The sequence below is a fragment of the Coenobita brevimanus genome, chromosome 67, assembly GCF_032717465.1.
Source record: "Coenobita brevimanus isolate Jiangsu-jjx chromosome 67, ASM3271746v2, whole genome shotgun sequence".
Classification (NCBI taxonomy): domain Eukaryota; kingdom Metazoa; phylum Arthropoda; class Malacostraca; order Decapoda; family Coenobitidae; genus Coenobita; species Coenobita brevimanus.
Window position 1 is genome coordinate 21,513,660 of NC_137020.1, and position 24,382 is coordinate 21,538,041.

A 24,382-nucleotide genomic window follows, 5' to 3' on the forward strand; every position below is an offset into this window, starting at 1 on the left:
GATGTCATGTGCTTTGTAGAGACCAAATTAAGAGAAGATATTGATGTTCATTTGGGAGATGGTAAATACAAACTGTGGAGAAAAGACAGAAAAGAAAAAAAGGGAGGAGGAGTGATGATAGCAGTGAAGAACAACATAAATGTAGATACTGTGGAAATGGGAGAAGGCAGGGCTGAAGTGATATATATGAAATTAGAAACTGGAGAGAATGTTAAGAGAGATATGGTGGTAGTGTATGTTCCCCAAAGACGAGAGCATGGAAGGATGACGAATACCATGAGATGTTGTCAGATATGGCTAGCTACTTGCAAAAAATAATTGAGAAAAGCAATAATATAATTTTGGTGGGTGACTTTAATTGTAAAGAGGTGAACTGGGAGGAATGGTACTCGGGAGGCGGCGAGGATTCGTGGGGTACTATGTTATTAAATATAATAATGAATAATGTGATGACGCAGTGGGTCAAAGAAGAGACACGGTTTCGAGGTGAGGACACACCAGCAAGGTTAGATTTACTGTTCACCAAAGAACCTGATGTAATAGAATCATTGGAATATCTCTGTCCTTTGGGAAAAAGTGATCACGTGGTCATTGAGTTCCAGATGTTAATAGGAAACGTCGAGCCAAGAGACGAGCCTCATAGACAGGGAAGATACAACTTTGGCAAAGCAAATTTCACAGGATTGAGAAACTTTTTTGAAAATGCGGATTGGAGAAAATTCAGAGAAACAAGAGAGATACAGAGGAAGTGGGATATCCTTCTAGACCTCTATAATTTGGGAGTGGAAAAATTTGTACCAAGAGTAAGAGGGAAAGAAAACAGGAAAAAGGAGTGGTTTAATAGAAGGTGTATGATAGCCAAAAAAGAGAGAGATAAGGCGTGGAACAATTGGAGAAAGAGAGGTAACGACAGAACAAAGGAAGAATATAAAAGAACAAGAAACGAATACACAAGAATACGTAGGGAAGAAGAAAGGAATTTTGAAAAAGGTATAATTGACAAATGCAAGGATGAACCCAAACTGTTTTATAGATTTGTTAATGGCAAACTGAAACAAAAGGAAGGAATCACCAAGCTGAAAGTAGATGGAGAGGTCTTTAATGATGCGGCAATGCAAGCAGAAATAATGAACAAACGTTTCCAGTCAGTTTTCACTAAAGAAAAGGAGCTTGTGGAAGGGGAGGGAGTGATTAGAAATGTTCCGGTGATGAAAGATATAAAAGTGGAGGTGCAGGAAGTGTATAAATTACTGGAAACTCAAGATGTAAGGAAAGCCCCAGGACCTGATGGAATTTCTAATTGGGTACTGAAGGAATGCAGAGAACAACTGGCGGATAAAATTCACAGCTTAATTGTATGCTCACTGGAAGAGGGGAAAGTGCCAAAAGAATGGAAGAGGGCAAATGTGGTACCAATTTACAAGGGAGGAAAAGAACCCCTGAATTATAGACCAGTGTCTCTAACCAGCATGGTCGCAAAATTGTGTGAGAGAATCCTGAAAGACAGATGGATAAAATATCTGGAAGAGATGAATATTTTGGCTGAATGTCAGTTTGGATTCAGAAGTGGAAGGTCATGTGTTTCAAACTTGTTGAGCTTTTACTCAAGAGCGATTGATGTGGTACAGGAGAGAGATGGTTGGGTGGATTGTGTGTACTTAGACTTAGAGAAGGCCTTTGACAAGGTACCTCATAAGAGACTAATGTGGAAACTAGAATATATAGGAGGACTAAAGGGAAACTTCTGGAATGGATGAGAGACTTTTTGAGAGACAGACAAATGAGGACAGTAATAAAGGAAAAGATGTCTGGATGGAGGAGGAAGTAACAAGTGGAGTCCCTCAAGGCTCAGTGTTGCGCCAGTAATGTTCCTGATTTATGTAAATGATATGGTAGATGGAGTGAACAGTTATGCGAGTCTGTTTGCTGATGATGTAAAGATCTTGAGGAAGATAGAGGTTGAGGAGGATTGTAAAATACTGCAGGAGGATTTGGGTAGGATACACAATTGGAGCCGGACGTGGGAAATGAAATTTAATGTAAAGAAATGTAAAATATTGGAAATGGGTAAAAGTACCAGGAGACCATCACTGAATTATTTTTTGGGTAATGAATTAATCACAAAAAGGAGAGAAGAGAAAGATTTGGGAGTGCTGGTCCAAGATAGTTTGTCACCAGAAAAGCACATTAACAAGATAGTTGGAGAGACTTATAAGCTCTTGACTAACATAAGAGTAGCATTTCATTATATGGATGAGGAAATGATGAAAAAATTGATAGTGGCCATGATCCGCCCCAGGTTAGAATATGCAGCGGTAGTGTGGTCCCCACACAAAAAGAAAGATATAAATAAGATTGAGAGAATACAAAGAACAGCAACCAAGATGGTCCCCAGTCTGACAGACCTGTCATACAGAGAGAGGCTGGAAAAACTGGATTTGCCTTCGTTAGAGGAAAGGAGAAAGAGGGGAGACATGATTGCGATTGTTCAGGACCATGGTGGGAGTAGATAAAATTGACAAAGAAGATCTGTTTGTATGGGATAAGAGAGCAACAAGAGGACATGGAATGAAATTGAAAAAGTCAAGCTGCTTGAAGGATATCAAGAAATATAGCTTTCCTTACAGAAGTATAGACTTATGGAATAGCCTGGACAAAGAGATCGTCCAGTCTAAAAACATAAACGAGTTTAAAGTTAAATTCGACTTATTGAGAAACAGCGACGGAAACCCACGAGCATAGTACATTCCGTGTATATCACAATTAGGTATATTCTTAAATATTTGGAACGACTTAGACAAAGAGGTGGTGCATGAGAAAAACATTCATGTGTGTAAAGGTAGACTTGATAAATGTGGATATGGAGACAGGACAACACGAGCATTGCTCAATTCCTGTATACTACAAATAGGTAAACAAATAGGTAAATACACACACACACACACACACACACACACGGCTAGTACTGTAGTTTATTAGATGACAAGAAGAGGACATACTTTGCCTGTGTTCAGTATTTAACAAATTTGTCCAGTAGGTTGCTGTATGTAGGCTACACCCTGTATAGGGTGGCTGACTGCAGTCAGTACATGTGTATTCTGCCCCTCCAGGCGCCTGTCCCCCATCCTACTCTGTCCCGGATGCCTTTCCCTCATGCTTCTTAGTTGCCCCAGGTGTTGCTCCCCCACCATCTCTGTCTCCCAGCTAGCTTCTCCCCACACCTTCAGGTGCATGAGAAAGCCCACCACACCACTCCCAGTGAGTTTGGCACGCTTTTAAGTTGAAACATGCCAGCGAAATGTGAAAACGTCCAGACGTGAACTGTTGCCTGTCAACCACACGTCCTCAGACGTGAACTGGCATGAGGGTTAAAATGCATAGCCACCACAAGCATCCAAAACTTTCGAGCTAACAGCATCCATGAAAATATGAGGACAGTTATGCTATAGTTCCAGATTACCTATTGAAATGAGTTGACTTTCCCCCCCCCCCCCAGATTAGCACAGATAGTGGGCTTTTCAGAAATGTATGTTTTTCTTAATGTTTGTAAATTGGGATTGTCATTATTGCTCTTCATGCAGTGTATAGCTTAGATTACAGAATGTGAGGTGTTTGATTTAATTGCAGTTATTTTACTAACCTGTATCATTTATTATGGATGTTTCATGTCTGATGTACACAAAGGTTTACTTTCTGCTTGCATCTGTGTTTGTCATCACATGGTCTTGTGATGATTAGGGCACCAAATGCACCATGACTACCATTCTTAACACATGGTACAGTTTTGGTACGATTTTTACCTAAAGCACATTTTAGTCTGCTTGCTGTGAGGTAGAGTTTAATCATTGAGGGGTCTGGGGGGAGTATGAACCCCCCCCCCTTCAGTTAGGTTTCCGCCACTGTTTATGGATTTTAAAGCACATTCATTTTAGTTTGGCGCACTGACGTGTCTTGTCGGTGGGATCAACAGTTAACATGCCATTTGGGGCATCCAGGCAGCTTTCTTTGATATCGCATAGCAAGTATATATTGTTTTTTTTCCTAGAAAAATTTTAATTACCTGTGATGTATCAAATACTGTACTACGGTAAAATTATTTTCCATAAGAACGTGAGTTTGTACGAAAACATCTCAAATCGCTATGTAACTTTGCTCATATTTTACCCAGCATCCTTCATTAACCATTTCTACAGATGGTAATTATTTCAGTTTATGATAAGACCATTATTATTTTTTATTTATTTTTTCTTTAGTATGGTACTAACATGAAATACCGTGGTTATTTTCTTGTTGCAGCCTGTACACGACTTGACACTAAATTTGTGAGTTTTCCCTTGTTTTTTGTGTGATGTGTTAGATTTTTACATTCACTGCTTTAGCAAATTATCAGTTTTTGAGTTGTGCCCCCTTCACATACTGTACTAGTAAATTTGAGCCACTTTAGGCCTTAACCCTTGCCGAGCTGCAGACTTCATATCAGGCATAATGAAGTTTTGCACAGGTCGCGCTGCAATTCATATGAGATACAATTTACGTTGGTTTTTAGACATTGAATCAGGGGAGGTAAACCACCTTCCAAAGAATCAATGCGGCAGCAGCTAACCTATCCTGACTCCACTGAACCTAACCTAGACTCTGAGCAGTTTAGTCCTAACCAAAACAGATTCCAATCATACCCCAGCTATCGGCCTCACATTCCTGAAAAATGAGCAGGAATGGGGGAGCACCTGTTCTTCACAGAAGAGATGACAGAACAGAGTGGCCCAGCAGCAACTTAGCTTGTGATTGGCTGTGGGTAAATCATATGACTGCTGTTCTGGTTGCCATCTAGCTAGATTTTAAAAATGCTAATCTCCATTACTATTGAATATCGACAAAAGTGCCATAGAAGAAAAGGTATTTGCATAGGTGAGATCTAACTATAGAACACTCACAAAATAAGGGGTTGATTATAGGCTGAAATTTAAATAAAGTAGTATTAATACAGCTCTCATTTTAGTGCAGCTCTTGACACCACAACATACTCACCTAATCCAGATTCTTATAATGCAAAAAAAAAAAAAAAAAAAAAAAAAATGAGAGCACCTGGTTGAAGTGGTTGGATTTATGCAGTCCATCAAGTTATGTACAGCTGAGCTTGGAGCCGTAACAACTGCTGAAACCCACACCACTGAAGTAATGGGAAGTTGGGTGAAGGTGGTGGTGATTTTGTATCCATGATAATTAACACTACAAGACCCCATTTTGGTTCATCTTTCAGCATACAGAAACCAGTGTATTTTTTCTAGGATGAGGCACTGGCTTCTGGTGGTGGTGGGAGTGAGTGTGGCAGTGGCCGGGACACTGACTGCAGCACTACCAGTCAAGGAGAAGAAGCCGGAGGAAAAGGAAGAGGTAGAGGGAAAGAAAGAAGGGGAGGGGGAGCATTCTGATGACTGGGTAGGCACAGGTGACTTTTGGCATGCAGTAGTGTTGACACTTGTGTGTTCATTTGACTGGATATTTAGACTGCATGTAACAAACAAAAGTATAATAATCAGCGGAAGTTTGCCAGCAACCCTCTGCCTTTTTTTTGTCCTGCTTTTCACATTTCTCCTTTGTCCACAAATATCAAGGAGTGCCATTTCTTTTCATACCATTTTGTTGTTTGCTTGGTTAATATTTTGGAGAGCTGTCAGCGAACTTTTGATCATGATGTTATGGTATCATACAGTAAAACCTCCTTGTCCTTTATTGGACTCTGCTGTGTTGGGATTTTGCTTAAGATTCTGTAAATGTAACAGGGCTTTCTCTTGTGTCATTCTATTAAATGATTTTTTTTTTTCCCCAAATACTGTACCCCCTTCCTAAGTACCTCTACTAATTTTGATTTCTTAGATTTATAAATACTCACTACTGACCATGCACATTTCTTTCTTTATTAAAGTGTATTGTCATGTCCAGCATCACACTGATAAGCACCTTTACCTCATAATGTCAAAAAAAAATCACGGGTATGCATAAATTTGATTGGACTCTACTCGGATGCATTTAGATCTATCTCGCTGTCTATCTGTAGCCTGACGCCCTAATCCCGCATAGGGTGGCCGCAGGCAAAACGCCTCCAAGTCGCTCTGTCACCCACCATTTGACTACCCTCCCCCCAACTCACCCCCGCTTCCCTCATATATCTCTCAACTCCATCCCTCCACCTCATCCTCGGTTTATCCCTCCCTCTCCCTCCCTCCACCTCACCTACATACACCCTCTTAGTCAATCTTTCATTTTCCATTCCTTCCACATGTCCAAACCACCTCAGTGCATTTCTCCTAATCTTCTCAACCACATCCACATCCACCCCACAACGTTCCTTCACTTCCTCATTTGTCAACTTGTCCCTCCATGTCACTCCACATGCTCCTGTCAAGTACAGTAACTCATTTCCACTGCTCTCACTCTTGACTTGTACCCCTCTTGCAAGGTCCACGCCTCACATCCATACATCAGGGTAGGGATCAAAATACTATCATGCAGTGACTTCTTCAGTACTCACCTCCCTATTTCTTGTCACTGCTTTCAGTGAACCAACATTCTTCCTTCCTTGCAGTACCCTTTCATGCACTTCCTCCCCCAAAGTTCCATCCTTACTCATCACACTACCCAAGTACTTGAAATCACTCACATTCTCCACATCCTCACCATCCAACCTCACTGTACATTCTGTGACTTCATTCCTCTCAAACACCGTAACTTTACTCTTGTTTACATTAACTTTCAGATTCCTCTTCCTACACACTGTCCCAAACTCATTCACCAAACCTTGCAACTCCCATTCATCTTCACTCAACAACACTGTATCATCAGCAAACAGCAACACCGGAATCTTCCAAATCTCACCCTCATTCATTAGAGCCACCCCCACATCTACTGCCCTACCTTGCACCTCCTTTACAACCCTATCCATGTGTACATTAAACAGCCATGGAGACATTGCACAACTCTGTTTAAGTCCCACATTGAGATCAAAGAACTCGCTCAGCTTACCATCCACTCGCATCGTAGCCCTAGCTCCTTCGTACATACTTTTCACAGCACTCAACAATTTCTCCTCCACCCCATATATTCTTAATACCTTGCACATACCTTAACTATCTATTCTGTCATAAGCTTTCTCCAAGTCCATGAAGGCAGCATACATTTTCTTTCCCTTCTCTACTGTAGATACTTCTCCACTAAACATCTTAGAACAAATATCTGATCTACACACCCTTTTCCCCTCCTAAATCCCCCTTGTTCTTCTCCAACTATCTCCTCTGTCATATGCCTAACCCTATCAATGAGTATTCTACCATATATTTTACCAGTCACACTAAGAAGGGAAAGACGAGAGGAAGGAGTAGTTGCAAGGAGAGTGGAAAGGTTACAAGAGGATGAGAAAAAGACAGTGTATAAGAGAGAAGTGGAGGAACGATTGGGCAAATATAAATTGGAGCAGATGGGAGATGTGGAAGGTGTGTGTAGGATATTTACAGAAGAAATATGTGCAGCATGTGATGTGGTGTGTGGAAGGAAGAGAAGACGGAGGGGGGTGCAAGGAACAGCGTGGTGGACTGAAGAGGTGAGACAGGCTGTGGCACAAAAGAAGAAAGCATACAATGAATGGATGAGAAATAGGGGCGTGGAAGAAGTTGAGAGGCGGAAGAGAGAGTTATATGTAGAAAGAAAGAGAGAGGTGAAAATATTAGTAAGAGAGAGTAAGAAGAGAGTGGATGAGGAATTTGGAAGGAATTTGAGTGTAAAGTGGAGGGACTGTAAGAAAATGTTCTGGAAAGAGGTGAAAAGAGTAAGACAGGGTGGAAGTGAAGTTAGCAGGGGAGTAAAAGATAAAAATGGTAGATTACTAGTGAAGAGAGAAAAAGTGAGCAGATGGAGAGAACACTTTAAGGAATTGTTGAACATGGAGGATGGAAGTAATGCGAGTATAAGTGGCTGGGAAATGGCTGGGAGAAGGAGGGAGGTGAGAAGACAGGAAGAAATCAGTAGGATAGAAGTTGTGGAAGCAATGAAGAAAGTTAAAACCCCAGGAATTGATGGAGTGTGTGGTGAAATGCTGAAGCATGGGGGAGAGATAGTAGTAGAATGGATGTGGAAGATGTGCAGATCGGCCTGGGAGGAAGGTAGAGTCCCGGAGGATTGGAAGTCAGGTATAATTATTCCCTTGTACAAAGGAAAAGGGGAAAAAGAATTGTGTGGTAATCATAGGGGCATTTGTCTTTTTAGTATAATAGGAAAAGTGTATGTTAGGATACTTATTGACAGAGTTAGAGAAAGAACAGAGAAATTAGTTGGAGAAGAACAGGGAGGCTTTAGAAAGGGAAGAGGTTGTGTAGATCAGATATTCATTCTTAGATCTTTAGTGGAAAAGTTTCTAGAGAAGGGAAAGAAGGTGTATGCGGCTTTCATGGATTTGGAGAAAGCATATGACAGGGTGGATAGACAAGGATTGTGGAAAGTGTTAAGAATATATGGAGTAGATGGGAAGTTGTTGAATGCTGTGAAGAGTATGTACGATGGTGCGAAGGCTGCGGTGCGTGTGGATGGTGAACTAAGTGAATTTTTCTTTTTGAAAGTTGGGTTGAAACAGGGATGTGTCATGTCTCCATGGTTGTTCAATCTGTACATGGATGGGGTAATAAAAGAGGTACAAGGTAGGGTAGTGGATGTTGGAGTGGCCCTGGTGAGAGAGGATAGTGTTTGGAAACTCCCTGTACTGTTGTTTGCAGATGATATTGTGTTGTTGAGTGAAGACGAAGGGGAGCTGCAAGGCTTGGTGGATGAGTTTGGGAGAGTGTAAGAAACGGAATCTAAAGGTGAATGTAGGGAAGAGTAAAGTGATGGTCTTTGAGAGAGGTGAAGTCAGTGAATGTACAGCGAGGTTGGATGGTGAGGAATTGGAAAATGTGAGTATGTTTAAGTACTTAGGTAGTGTGATGAGTAAGGATGGAGGTTTGGAGGGTGAAGTGCTTGAAAGGGTACAGCAGAAAAGAAAGGTTGCTGGTTCTTTGAAAGCAGTGATAAGAAACAGGGAAGTGAGCATGGAAGTGGAAAAGTTACTACATGACAGTATTGTGATACCAACTCTAACGTATGGAAGTGAAACTTGGACGTTGTTGGAAGGACACAAGTCAAGAGTGAGAGCAGTGGAAATGAGTTATTTAAGAGGAGCCTGTGGAGTCACATGGAGAGACAGGCTGATGAATGAGGATATAAAGGAGCATTGTGGTGTGGATGTGGATGTGATAGGAAGCGTTATGAGGAACACACTGAGGTGGTTTGGCCATGTGGAAAGGATGGAGGGTGATAGACTGACGAAGAGAGTGTATGTGAGTGAGGTGGAGGGGGGAAGAGGGAGGGGGAGGCCGAGGATGAGATGGAGGGATGGGGTGGAGAGGTATATGAGAGATGAGGGTGTGAGTTGGGAGCAGGGCAGTGAAAAGGCGGGGGACAGGGCAACTTGGAGGCGATTTGTTTGTGGCCACCCCAAACGGGATTGAGGCGTCTGGCTATAGATAGATAGATAGACTAAGAAGGCAAATACCCCTGTTGTTACCACATACATCTCTCTCCCCCTTTCCTTTGTATAAAGGAACAGTTATACCTGACTTTCAGTCCTCTGGAACCCTTCCCTCTTCCCAAGCCAATCTGCACAACATCCATACCCACTCCACAACAATCTCACCCCCATACCTCAGCATTTTGCCACATACTCCATCAATTCCTGGGGCCTTTCCCATCTTGATCTTCTTCATTGCTTCCACTGCTTCTGCCCTACTGATCTCTTCCTCCCTCCTCTCATCTCTTCTTCTCCCAGCCATTCCCCAACCACTTATACTCGCACTGCTGTCACTCTCTACATTCAACAAATCCTCAGAGTCCTGATTCCATCTCCTCAATTTCTCTCTTCTCCAGCAACAATCTATTATTCCTATCTTTCACTCCCCTACTATTTCCCCTTTCACACTGCCTTACTTTCTTTACCTCCTTCCAAAACAATTTCTTACTCTCCCTCCATTTCACACTCAGATTTCCTCCCAAACTCTTCATCCACTTTCTTCTTACTCTCCTTCACCAGTCTCTTCAGCACTTCTCCTGCTCACATATACCTCTCTCTTCTCTCTCATCTTCTCCCCTTCCTCTACTCGCTATCCATTCACTATATGCCTTCTTCTTTTGTTCCAAAGCTCGTTTCACCTCATCATTCCACCATGCTGTCCTTTGCACACCCTTGCATCTACTCCTCACTCCACAAACCACCTCACACGCTGTGCCTATCTCTTCCGTGAATATCTTACATATGTCTTCCACCCCTTCCATCTGCTCTGGCTCATACATTCCCAATCTTTCTTCCACTATGCTCTTATACTCTGCCATTTTCTCACTGTCTTGCAAATTCTCCACTCTTCTCACGGGAGCTGTTTCCTCCTGTCTTCCCCTTCGTCTCTTCAACCAGTTTCTTTGCAGCTTTACCTTGGCCATCACTGATGGTCCGAGACTCCATTCCCCCACCCTCTCCAGACTCTTGCATCCAACACTTGTCTTCTCATTCGCTCATCCACACACACGTAGTCTATCATTGCCTTTCGTTCAACAAGGTCACCATCCATCTTCCTCATTGCTCTTCATGTATACCGGTGATCACCCCCATGCCGAAAGTAGATGTTTGCTATTGGCAACCCCTTACCAGCACAGATGTCCACCAAAGCACTACCATTCCCATCTACTTCAGCTGGCACACCCCACTGACCAACCACTCCATCCACTCGTACCCCAACTTTGTCATTCATGTCTCCAATCAAAAGCACTGTCTCGCTCCTCTCAGATTTGTCCATACATGCTTCTACTTTTGCCCAAAACTCATCTTTCACTCTTGCCACTTGGCCTCTGTCGGAGCATACGCGCATACAATCGCTCACGCTTGTATACCTACTTTCATCCCCACCCATACAATCCTTGCACCCACTGTTCCATACTGTCTTATATTCTCCTTCCACTTCTTACTTATCATCAGACATACTCCCTCTCGTGCCCTCTCATTCTCGTTAACTCCCGCACATATACCTAAACCATATTCCCATTCTCTCACCCTTTCACCTTTCCATTTAATTTCAGTCAGTGCACATATATCCACTCTTGCATCCTCAAGCACCTGCACAATCTCTTTCTCTTTCACTTCATCATTCACTCCTCTCACGTTCCATGTCCCCACCCTTAGAATGTATTTTGTCCATTCCTTAATTGTCAATGTATGGTCCGGCCTGGTCCGAGGCACTTTATTCGCTTGTTTAGTTAGTTCTTTTTATGGGGTGGGGCACTAACCCACCACCAACCCTTTTAAGTCGCCTCTTATGACAAGCAGGGATACTGGGGGAGTATTCTTGAAACCCCCCTACCCCCAGAGGTATACTGGTATTATTGTACAGTGTACAGTGCTGAAAGGCAAAATCCATTTGTTTTGATGTCCCATTGTTCTATTCCAGACACCACCAAATAGTGTGATTCAGTTTCAGTATTGTACTGTCCCTACAAATGAAGTACAGGTAGTTTCATATATGTTTGTGTTCATTCAGGCCTATGTGGCTACGGTCAACCCCCGCTATTCGCGGGTTCATGTATTCACTGATTTTTCTTTGAAATTATTTCAAGAGGTTTCCTGCTTTTCCTATAGCATTAGCTGTTCCTAGTGGTTCTTAAGTTGTTTTTTAGCATGTTTTTTGTGAGAAATACTGTCCTCTACAGTTAAACTGTGCAGTTACCCAGTAGGCTTGTAGGTATGTGCTGTTCAGCACACTGCCAACTCTTATCATCATCATTGTGTGGTATGTACAGTACTCTGTACTCAGAAGGGCTTATGTATCATTCTATAAAGTCTTTTTAGGAAGTATGAATGTGCCATAAAATGCATGTATAGGTGTTATAGTGGGTTTGTAGCAGGGTTGGGTCCAAGTACAGTACTTGTACTTGGTACTAGGACTAAAGTACAGTTTTTCATGTACTTGTACTTGGAGTTTAAAATTTTGGTTGACCTTGTACTTCTACATAGACCCTAAGTTCTTGAAAAAATACCAAGTACTTTCAAGTACCTGTACAATCAAGTACATTATATTTAACAAAAATTTATATATTTTATTGGACTTTATAAAGGTATTATTAAGTAGACTTAATATTCTGTCATAGAAGAAGTGGTTTGATTAATAAAGTATACTTATATTCTGAAACGCTACTTTCTTCCTTAATAAGTTAACTTTTAGAATGTGACGATCACTTAATTTCCTTCTTTGAAACAGGAGCACTTTTGTATGGTATAAAGTACTTGTACTTGGACTTGGACTTAAGTAAATTGGAAAAAGGCTGTGCATGTACTTGAAAAATTTCCAGGTGCTTGGACTTAAGTACAGTAGCCTGTAGGCTACTTGGACCCTTCCCTTGTTTATAGGTAATAGGAATAGCTAAAACATTGAAATCAGTTACTTCTCTGGTAGGTTTGGGCTATCTGCAGAATTCATCATTCACAGGATGTTCTGGTACATAATCCCCACGAATAGTGGGCCTGACAGAATTACATTGTGGATGCTTGCAGACTACTGTACTTTATTCCACTGTGAGAGGCTCCTGGCCTGCAAAGGGTTACAAATTATTAGCTAACCCTTTGTAGTAGAGCATATCACTTACATTTTGTTCTGATAACTACACACCCATTTTATTTATCAGAAGTAGTTTCTTAGTCAACAGAGTGTTAACTTATTCCATGCCCTTGATAACTTGTGTTTTTGCCCTTGCATTTGAAAGGGATTGCCTGGTTTTGTGAGATGTAGATCTGTTTGTTGTTGTACATATGATAACTTAGATTTGTTCTGTGTTTTTCATCTTTGCATTTGACGGGGCTTGCTGTATTTTGTGATGCATGGTAGATCTATGCTTGTTGATAGTCAAGTAAGCAAATTATGCTGTAATGAACAGACCATGAGTATTAATCATACTAACAAATCAAAATAACACAACCCAAAATATCCCTAACAATTATTTTTATATTCCTAGCTCTAACAGTGTGTGATGGGGATGCCCATCATTCATTCAGGTAACATTTATATGCATTAACATGAAAAGACATGCAAAACTGATTGTTGTAGCCAAGAAAATTATTGTGTTGTGTGATAACCATAGCCTACAACCAAACTGATATTTGGTGGACTAGTGGGTTAAGGCACTCAGACTGGATGTAGTCCATGAGGGTTTAAATCCACAGAATGGTTTGGTGGTCTTGTGGCATAAGGAGTGGGCTGATGACCTCAAATGAAATTTGAGGTTTACATCCAAGGAATGGTTTGGTGGTCTAGTGAGTTAAGAGATGGGTTAATGCACTCAACCAGATGTAAGGTTTTACATCCCCAGAATGGTTAGGTGGTCTAGTGAGATAAGAGGTGGATTAAGGCCCTCACACCAGATGTGATCCATAAGAGTTTCCATCCATGGAATGGTCTGGTGGTCAAGTGGGTTCAGAGTGGGGTCAATGCACCCAAACTAGATATAATTCATAAGGGTTTCCATGTAAGGACAGGGTTCAACATACCAACATTTCTAACCTAATACAACCCGAGGGGACCTGGGTACTTAATAAAGCCTCCTTATCAAGCATCAGATATATTAAATTATTGAACATACTGTCAGCCTTTTCCTTCTGTAGTTCATGTATGAGGTTTGACTGTATAAAGGGAGGTAGCTAGTGACTATCATCATCCACTCCCTTGATGTAGTGCTACTTCTTCCTTCATCCTTATCATTCTTTTTCTGAGTTGGTTCTCTTTTCTTCCTGTTTTTCCCATCCATCCCGTTGCTTTATTACGGTACTCCTCTATCCCTTTCAGGTAGCTCAACACTTAGTGACAAGCCAAATGGTTTCTTGTAACCCAGGAAACCATTTACAGTGCTGGGTGGTAACCATGTAACCAGAAAATGGGTTGATGTTGACCTTATTTTGGTGCCTTTGTTAAAAGGGTGGAGACACATGGATATGGTGTCCACCCAGGAACCAAACCTCCACTCTCTTCTCTGCGCCTCACTGTTATTCTCTGCGCCTCACTGTTACAAGGTGCTGCCTGCCAGTGGGAAACTTCAGTTCACTGCATGGGACAGTCCTGCTGGGGCTGTTGCTTGCTTGAGATTGATAGGTCTGCTTGGCCAGACAGACCAGGCTATGGCACCCATCAACAACAGAACTATTAACCCCTTACCCATGGGCTGTCGCTACCGTGACACTCGTTACATAAGTGCCATACCTCGGGGCATCACTTCTGTGATCCAGGGATTTTTTAAATTGCCTGGGCTTTCAGATGCGGTCTTGTATCATCTATCAGTACTGCCAGTTTGCAGCTATAGGCAGTGCTGCTAATACTGCTAGTACTCATATCCAGTGTTACTGGTTTCCCATTTCTCTGTTTGTCTTGCCTCCCCACCTCTCCTCCCTTACCCCCCTCCCCCGCCTAGCTACAGCTTGGCCATGCAGTGGAACTCCTGACCGGTTTTTTTCCATTCGCTTTTTCCATTTAAATGTGCCCTATGCCCTATTCTCATACTAAAAAATTAAAAAAAAAAGGAAAAGGCTAATTGATACTGCTATTGGCCATGAAGTAGCTAATTTATCACCTGGCAACACCCCACATGCACTTGGTCGCTAATTTTCCCTGTTCATTACCCATTGAAATGTCCTTTATGACCTATTCTCATACTAAAAAATATATAAAGAAAAAAGGAAAAGGCTAAATGATACTTCCATTGACCTGGAAGTAGCTAATTTATCGTGTATTGTCTAGATTTCCTGCTATCCCCACGGGAAGGGCACGGCACAGTCCAGCCATCCCCGCGGGTAAAGGGTTAAGGATGGCACCTGATTGCTTGCTCAACACAAGGTGAGGGAAGTCTTCAGGTGGTGGCACTGATATAACTTGGCAGCTCCATTGTCTGTTACACAAATGTTCCTCAGCTTCCCTCTATTTCCATGTGGAGGATGTTAGATTACAGGGTAAAGGCAATTTCAACCTGCAGTCCACCAGGTTTACATTCAGATGGCATGGATCCACAACAACAGCACAGATTTCTGTTATTAACAATGTTGTAAGATTCCAGGTACAGTACTGTGCAATACTGTATGTGAGAGTTGCACATGCGGACACTTGCTGTTATTGTCCTTAGACAAAAGTTTGATTTAAACTATCGTCCTGTATGTCAGCTTACAGGCTCATCTCCACAGGGTACACAGCATTGTCCTTGCTGTGCCCCACCACCAACCCAACCTGTCCCCACCCCTTTCCACCTACCACTAACCCAACTTCTGCCCACTCCACTGCACCCACCACCATCCCAACCTGTCTTGCCCACTCCTCCCCAGTCATTAAAACAAGTCACATCATCAAGTATTATTGTGAGTGAACATTCCATTCATTGGCCAGTTATTTTCTTAATTATTCACAATTTCTTAAGCTAAATGATTTTTTTTTTTTTTTTTTTTGTGGGGGGGATAGATAGGAACTTTGAGAAAATTTGGGAATGTTGTCCCTCTGTTGCTTTCGCCCTGAACTAGTCACGTAAATGGGGGTCTGCTGTATAGTACTAGTCTATTATGTTACGTTAGTATTTGAAGTAACAGTGATGATGTTTCATTGTCTCTTCAGGAGCATAGGAACTCAAGACTAGGCTAATCTTTCGAGACATGTAAGGCAAGAATGAGTAGTCAGTCTTCCTTTAGTGGCATTTTGTGGGAAGTAAACCTTAACCATTCCTTGGGTTTAAGCCTGAAATCTTGGGTCAGCACGACTAGACAGACAGGTTAAGCAGCAACACCACCACCACCACCACCACCACCAACAGCAAGAACAACAACAACAAGATCTAAGAGTGAATATCTGATCTACACAACCTCTTGTCTTCCTAAAGCCTCCCTGTTCTTCTCCAGCTAATTCCTCTGTTATTTCCCTAAGTCGGTCTTGAATATGGCAATAAAAAAAAAAAAAAATGATTTTTGAAACTTCAAAAATCAGCAGAGGAGTCAGCCAGTGGGTCCCAACAAATTATGGATGCTCAGTCATGGAGGGGTTAAGGATTACTGGTCTTATAAAAGATATGAAACTACTGTTGGAAAGCCCATGAAAACTTGTCTCTTGAAACATTCATATCATATCATTTATAAAGGCTTCATCATGCATGCATGTGTCTGCCTTGATCACCTAATGGCAGCTGTGCATGCAGCTTAATCTCTGGCAGCCTTCCTATTCAGTTCTTTATCCCTGAGGTCATGCTTTATGACCCCTTCCATTTTTTTTTTTTTCCCCTGTCTCTCACAACCTCATCCTTGATGTTCACACCTCTCACCTTTTGCACCCAGTTGTTATCTTCCATCCTCTCAGTATACCCAGGCCATCTCAGTCTAGCCATCGCATGACAATGGCAATATGTTCATGTCCTAGCCTTTTGCTCAGCTCTTGAGTTGCAGTCCTAGCCCTCTAGACCTTGCAATCAAGAGCATGTTAATCAAAATGACTGTGGGCAAATTTTAGCTTTGAGGCTGAAAATGCAAGCAATATTTTTCATTATACAGAGTTTGGAAATGTAGTCATATTCACATATTTTCAGTATCTTTCAGGCTTATGTTATTGAGCAAAACTGTAGGAAGGCGTTAATGTCTGGTATAAAGTAATAAAATACTTAGTTGTTGCTAGGAAGTCTGAATAGCCTGTACGAGGTTGTCTGAAGTCATCCCATGCCCATCTGAAGGCACTATGGTGACTTTGGACACCTGCATAATTTCTATCTATTTATTTATTGCCAGGTGCCTTAATACCATATGGGGCGGCCACAAACAAATCGCCTCCACGTCACCCTGTCCCTCGCCATTTCACTGCCCTGCTCCCAGTTCACCCCCCCCTCTCTTATATACTTCTCCACTCCATCCCTCCACCTCATCCTTGGCCTTCCCCTCCCTGTCTCCCCCACCACCTCACTCACATACACTCTCATCAGTCTCTCACTTTCCATCCTCTACACATGACCAAACCACCTTAGTGTGTTTCTCCTAACACTTCCTGTCACATCCACATCCACATCACAACGCTCCTTCACATCCTCATTTGTCAGTCTGTCTGTCCATGTGACTCCACAGGCTCCTCTCAAATAACTCATGTCCACTGCTCTTGACTTGTGTCTCTCTGACAACGTCCAAGCTTAACTTCCGTATGTTAGAGTTGGTATCACAATACTGTCATGTAATAACTTTTTCACTTCCATGCTCACTTCCCTGTTTCTTATCACTGCCTTCAAAGAACTATCAATCTTTCTGCCCTGTTGTACCCTTTCAAGCGCTTCACCCTCCCAACTTCCATCCTTACTCATCACACTACCCAAGTACTTAAACGTACTCACATTTTAAATTTCCTCATCATCCAACCTCACTGTACATTCGTTGACTTCACCTCTCTCAAAGACCATCACTTTACTCTTCCCTACATTCACCTTTAGATTCCGTTTCTTACACACACTCCCAGACTCATCCACAAAGCCTTGCAGCCCCCCTTTGTCTTCACTTAACAACACAGTATCATCTGGAAACAGCAGTACAGAGAGTTTCCAAACACTGCCGTCTCTCACTAGAACCACTCCAACATCCACTGCCCTACCTCGTATCTCTTTTATAACCCCATCCATATACAGATTGAACAACCATGGAGACATGACACATCCCTGTTTCAACCCAACATTCTAATAGAAAACCTCACTCAGTTCACTATCCACACGCACTGCAGCTTTAGCACCCTCATGCGTACTCTTCACAGGATTCAACAACTTCCCATCTACCCCATATATTTTTAATACTTTCCACAATCTTTTTCTATCCACCCTGTCATATGCTTTCTCCAAATCCATGAAGGCCGCATACAACTTGTTTCCCTTCTCTGGAAACTTTTCCACTAAAGATCTAAGAATGAATATCTGATCTACACAACCTCTTCCCTTCCTAAAGCCTCCCTGTTCTTCTCCAACTAATTCCGCTGTTATTTCCCTAACTCTTTCAATAAGTATCCTACTGTATAATTTTCCTGTTACACAAAGAAGACAAATGCCCCTATGATTACCACACACTTCTTTTTTGCCCTTTCCTTATGTACAAGAGAACAGGTGATGTATGCTGAATTCTTGCTGACGTACAGTGATAGGCAGTTAATTTAATCACGAATGGCATAGATATTTTTTTTCTGCTTTTAACCATACTAAAGCAAGAAGAGAATATGTAAAACTGTGTGATCACCCCATTTTTACGTATTACACTATTTGTCAAAATTGTAAATACAGGTACTGTAGAGTATACATTTCTCTCCCAAAGTCATTTACCTTGAGAATTAATCCTATTGACTGTGTAGGAGCTGAACCTGGAGTATGGCCGCTACCTGAAGGAAGTTGTACAGGCCTTGGAGAGTGATCCAAACTTTCGCAAGAAACTGGAGAATGCAGAAGTGGATGATATTAAGGTACTGTACTGGTGTCTTCATTTTTATTCGTTATTGCCATAGCTATACTCTCTCCACTTACTTTACCTAAAATTGCCAGCTATCCATCATGAATGTTGAGTAGTACCAAGAATGTAACACTTGATTATTATGCTATATCAAAGTGCCTTGGAAATTAGAGTCTGTACAGTAATTTACTTTTAACTAATATCTAATATATGTTGCTTTGTCAGTGCTTTCTTTGTTATGGAAAACTGATGATTAGCTATTCGGAATACCATACTAAGTTGGGGGGGGGGGGAAGTGATTTTGGATGTGTCAGTTTAGGGTGGAAAATTAGTGTGTGTGGGTATCAATTGAGGATTATCATAATATTGTTGCATAGCTACACGGCTGTGGATGTAATTCCTGTGATATTATTTCATTGTTTTTCCACAATTTCCCAGTCAGGCAAGATAGCACGAGAACTTCACTTCGTTGACCACAACATTCGCACAAAATTGGATGAGCTAAAGAGACGAGAGTTGGAACGTTTGCGTCATTTAGCTATCAAGGTGAGCAGCTCCCTCTACAGCACATACATTATGCAAGTGTCATGAGTAATGTAAACTTTGAAATTCATCACTTGTAATAACCACATGCATTAAGTCCTGATTATGCGGTAACGTCTATAGAAGCATCCCTGACCACCTGTCTTTCCCTAATGATTTTTGAAAATGAAGTGCTTGACTCCCATAACCATTAGCACCTTCAGCGAAGTTGCACCACACCATGTCACACCATGCAGGGTACTATACTATCCTCATACACCACACAGCCCTCTTAACCCACACCACACATCACCAATGACATTAAGCTATCACTTCGAGTACGTTTGTACTTGTTATTACATTTAACGGCTGAAGTCCATTGTAGTTTAAAGAAAAGTTGTTAATACAGTAAAACCTTGATATAATGGACGTAAGTGTATCAGAATTTGCTTTTATCGGACTCGAGGAGCTACCGGACTAAATTTCAGTGTATTGGAAAAATTCTGAAAAAGCCAGCAGTGGTCCAGACAGCCAGACCTCAGTCTGGAGGGGCCTTGGCGTCACTCTTTATTTTTCGCAAAAGTTCCACAAAATACGATTTCAGTCCGAACCGGTGATGCGGAATTCCCCTTTCTTGTATGGAAAAATTACGGTGTATCAGAGTACTGTCTGTGTGGTTTGTGTGTTCGTACGTCGTTTGGTGGTGGGCTAGTGGTGTCACTATTGTTTTCCTGTGCTCTGATCCACGCTACTCTAACCCACCAGCAGAGCAGAAATGGCTATTCGCCTCTACCGAATGGTCAAAGTCGCCTTGGCAAGAAGAAGGAGGGAGCCACATGCAGGTGATGGGCCTAACTCACCAGCTGAGCAAAAATGACCATGTTACTTTCTTACTAAATGGTCAGTGTTGCCTGGGCAAGAAGAGGGAGGGAGCCGCGTGCTGGTAATAGGCTAGCCTAACCCACCAGCTGAGCAGAAATGACCATGTTACCTCCCTACCGAATGGCCAAAGTTGCTTGGGGAAGAAGAGGGAGGGAGTCGTGCACAGGTAATAGGTCTGACCCACTAGTTGAGCAAAAATGACCATGTTACCTCCCTGCCGAATGGTCAAAGTCGCCTGGGCATGTTGGAGGAGGGAGCTGTTCAGTGGTATTAGGCCTTACCCACCAGCTGAGCAAAAATGACCTATTTCCCCTCATACCGAATGGTTAAAGTTGCCTGGGCAAGAAGAGGGAGGGAGCCACGTGCTGGTAATAGGCCTAACCCACCAGCTGTGCAAAAATGACCATGTTACCTTCCTCACGAATGGTATGGTAAGTGTCACCTAGGCATGAATAGGGAGGGAGTCATGTGCTGGTAATAGGCTAACCCACCAGCTGAGCAGATATGACCATGTTACCTCCCAACCAAATGGTCAAAGTTGCCTGGAAGAGAAAGTGTGAGGAACAAAGGGAATGAAAGAGAGAAAAGTGTGAGAAGCAGAGGGAGTTAAGAAAGACAAAGGGAAGGAAGAAAAGGAAAATGGAGGAGGGAGAAAGGGAGAAAGTGCAGAGAAGAGAAGAAAACAGAGGAGGGAAGGAGAATTGGAAGGAAGGGAAGGAAAAAAAAGAGAGAATGAGAAGAAGAAGGAGGGAGGTAGGAGATGTGAGAGGCAAAAGGAGGGAAAAAGGAAGAAAGTGAAGAGAGAGAAGAAAGCAGTGGGAGAAATAGAGAGAAGGGAGAGAGAACTGGGAGGGAGGGAGGGAAAGAAAGAAAACATAAGAAGAAGAGGGAGGGAGGGAGAGAAGATAAAGTGAGACACAGAGGGAGGGAAGAAGAAGAAAATGAGAGAGAGCGTGAGAGAGAGAAGAAAACAGAGGGAGAAGGAGAGAGAAACTAGGGTGAAAGGGAAGGAAAAAGAGGGTGAAAAGAAAGGGAGAGGGGGAAAGATAAGAAGCTGTGAGAAACAGAGTCAGGGAAAGAAGAGAGAGGGAGGGAAGAAAAATGACACTGGGGGAGGGAAAGAGGGTGCGAGAAACATGAGACAGAAAGACTAAGTAGGGAAAGAAGATTGGAGAAGGAGGGAAAGAAGGGGAAGAAAAAGAGGGAGAGTGTGAAGGATGAATGAGAGGGAGGAAAGGAAGAAGTAGAGAGAGAATGAGATGGAGGAGGATGTGAAAGATGTAGAAAGAGGAAAGGAAGTGAGAGTGAAAATTCTGACAGAAGGAGGATGTAAGGGAGATTGAGATGGTGGCACCATCTCACTCATTTATCTTCTTTCCTTTGTTTCTCCTCTCGTTTGCTGAGACAGAGCTGACAGGCATGTCTCCCTCCCCATCCCCCTTGCCCCCCCCCACCCTCGCTAGCAAACTGCCTGCCTCGCCCTCACTCTCACTGCATCTGTCCACCTGAATGTGTCCCACCACTGAACCTCCCACCACCTTACATTCCTGAATTACCTACCTGTATTATGATGATGTGCGATCCGGACTAATGTCTGATATATCGGAAAAAGTCCAGGTTAGCAGGTGGGAAGTCAGGATGTCACTTTTATTGGAATTTCGCTTTTATTGGAATGGCTTGGACCCCAATTAGTCCATTATAGTGAGGTTTTTCTGTACTTCATTTTTGTCTTTGAAGTTGTTTACCAGTCCTACCAGTTTTACAGTAACAGTTGTGTAAAAACATTTGTGATATTTCGTATCCACCCATTTTCATTTGTTTTGATTTGAAAGGATCCAACATGATCTCATGCATCGGTCATGGTCACCTAATGGCGGCCCTCCATGCTGCATGATCGCTGGCAGCTTCCTTATTCAGTCCCTAATCCCAGAGGTCACACTCAGTGACCTCATCCCAGTTTTTTTTCAGTCTGCTTTCAACCCTACCCATAACATTAACACTTCTCACTTTCTGCACCAAGTTATCATCCCCCATCATTTCCACATATCTAAACCATCGCAGTCTACCTCTCCTCATCACGACACCAGTACATTCCAGTCCCATCCTACCCCTCAACTCTTCCATCGTAAACCTAGCCCCCCAGACCGCACACTTAAGGATGCACTGCACATCCACCTAATCATTGTCATTTCTGTGCATTTGAGCCTGCAAATATCCTCTTCCTTTACTGTCCAGGTCTCACTATTGTACAGCATTACACAACTAACACTTACCCCATACATATATCCTGTAGCACAGAGGGAGATCCCTCTCAGTGTCAGGAGAGGCAGCAGCTCCCTGAACTTCCAACCGCTCCTTACTCTAGCCACAGAGCTAGCTCCAGCCGCACCTCCAGCATAATACATGTTTTCCTAATAACAAAACTATTCCACACACTCAAGAAACTCACTAGCAAGATCAATCCTTCCATCCATCCATCCATCCATCATCCAATCCTACATTGCCCCATGAGGAGTGTACGAGCCCAGGGCTAGGCAGCTGGTCCAGACATTTAAGATGAGAGTGACCAGCCTCACTCATCCCTGAGTGGCATTACATGAGCAGTCAGCCCCAACCATCCCTTGGATATAAACCTTCACCGGGTCAATCTGACTGGAGCACAATAATTACCCACTAAACCACCAGGTGCCAAAATTTGGTTACATGGTTACCACCCAGCATAGTAAATGGTTTCCTGGTGTATAGGAAACCATTTGGCTTGTCACTCAGTGTAAAGTCACCCACAGGCAGAAGAGGAAAGAATGAAGGAAAGACAGAAGAAGGAGTGTAGAGTTCCCCGCAGGCAGAAGGACAAAGAAAGAATGAAGGAAAGGAAGACGGAAGAGGATGGACGGAAAGAAGGATGGAGGAGAGGAAAGTGCAGACAACCGACAGCAGCACTACATCGAGTGAGTGGATGGCGAGCGCCCCCACCTACCACAATCAACGACGATCTCCACATGCTCTCCCCGACACACCGCACACATGAAATCAGCATTATCTTGCAGTCTGCCTCTAATACCACAACATCTCTTATGCACCCACTTATCACAAACACTGCACAAGATGGAATTACTTCCCACGCCCTTGTGGCAAATCGCACATGGCTACAATACTAACCCTCTTCTTTGACAGTACCGTCACCAGCCCTAGATGCCATCACTTTTGTTTTTTCTGCATTTATTCCTAAGCCCTTGTGCTCCATACCATCTTTCCTCTTTGTAAATCTTTCCTCCACCTCCCTTTCATTTTCTGCAATCAACACCAAATCAACAGTGTACATCTCCCATGGGAGTCCTCTTCTGAAGTCATGTGAGAGGGCTTCAGGTACCATGATAAACAGCAAGAGGCTCAAGACTGACCCCTGATGCACACCGACGTTAAGGAAAACTCATCACTCAAATCTCCATTCATCCTTACCTGGGTGCAAGCACCCACATACTGTACATAGTCATAACCATCCTAACCAGCCACTCCTCGATCCCAAGCTTTCTCATTCCCCATTTCACCATCTCCCTAGGGACTCTTGTCAGAGGCCTTCTCCAGGTCGACAAAGTACGATCCCTTTTCATTCTGTATATTTTTCCTGAAGCTGTCAGACAGTGAATATGGCATCAATGGTTCCTTTGCCTGACATAAACCCAAGCCACATCTCATCAGTATTCAGTCTTTCTCTAATCATACCTTCTAGAATGCTCTCCTTTACTTTCATTATCTGGTCCAAAAGCTTGATACCTCGATAATTTCCTCTTTCCAGAGCATCACTCGTCCCCTTGTACATATTTACAATTACACTCTTCAGCCAATCATCTGGGACAACACACTGATATATACTGTAACTGTATTTATAAAGTCAGTGACCAACCCCAGTCCTATATCTCCTGAGGCTTTCAGCATTTCAGTATTTGACCCAGACACGCCTGCTGCCTTCTCCACCTGGAGTCTGCCTATTGCCCTGCTCACAGTAGCAGCATCAATCCAAGGCCAAAGGCCAAAAATTGGATCTGCTGGCTCCAAACCTTCCCTGTTCCAGTCAAACTCTTCATTCAACAACCGGTTGTAGTGCTGTCTCCAGGTGTCTTTAATATCCCCACTGTTCAGCGCTACCCTTCCTTCATCATTCTTCACACACTGCTCACCTATATTATCCTCCCTTTCTTTTTTTTAGGATTGCTTGTATAGTAAGGTGTTCTTACATTGGTGATTTGTTCCGGATGTCATAACGTTTTCCATGAAACTGGCAGTGAAAATTGGGGATACCTAGAAGATTAGATTAATAAGTATGTGTGCAAATTAGTAGGCAAGTTTTAAGCATATTGTGCACCAAAAAAAAAAAAAACTGGACCTCAAAAGAGGTGACATATATTGATGACTTTCTGTGTATAAGGTGCCATTAAATAT

At 42.6% G+C, this 24,382-nt stretch overlaps 1 protein-coding gene across 5 annotated transcripts in view; it reads left to right on the forward strand.

The window, feature by feature from the left end:
* Positions 1-24,382, forward strand: part of NUCB1 (Nucleobindin 1) — a 228,586-nt gene that overhangs the window by 16,064 nt on the left and 188,140 nt on the right. For 4 of the 5 annotated variants that reach the window (XM_080276828.1, XM_080276826.1, XM_080276830.1 and 1 more), the window contains exons 2-4: positions 5,289-5,439; positions 18,444-18,551; positions 18,977-19,084. In XM_080276828.1, coding sequence (XP_080132954.1) covers positions 5,290-5,439; positions 18,444-18,551; positions 18,977-19,084 — 366 coding nt within the window. In that variant the 5' untranslated portion in view covers position 5,289. The remainder of the gene's footprint in view (positions 1-5,288; positions 5,440-18,443; positions 18,552-18,976; positions 19,085-24,382) is intronic. The other variant, XM_080276829.1, reaches the window with a different exon arrangement.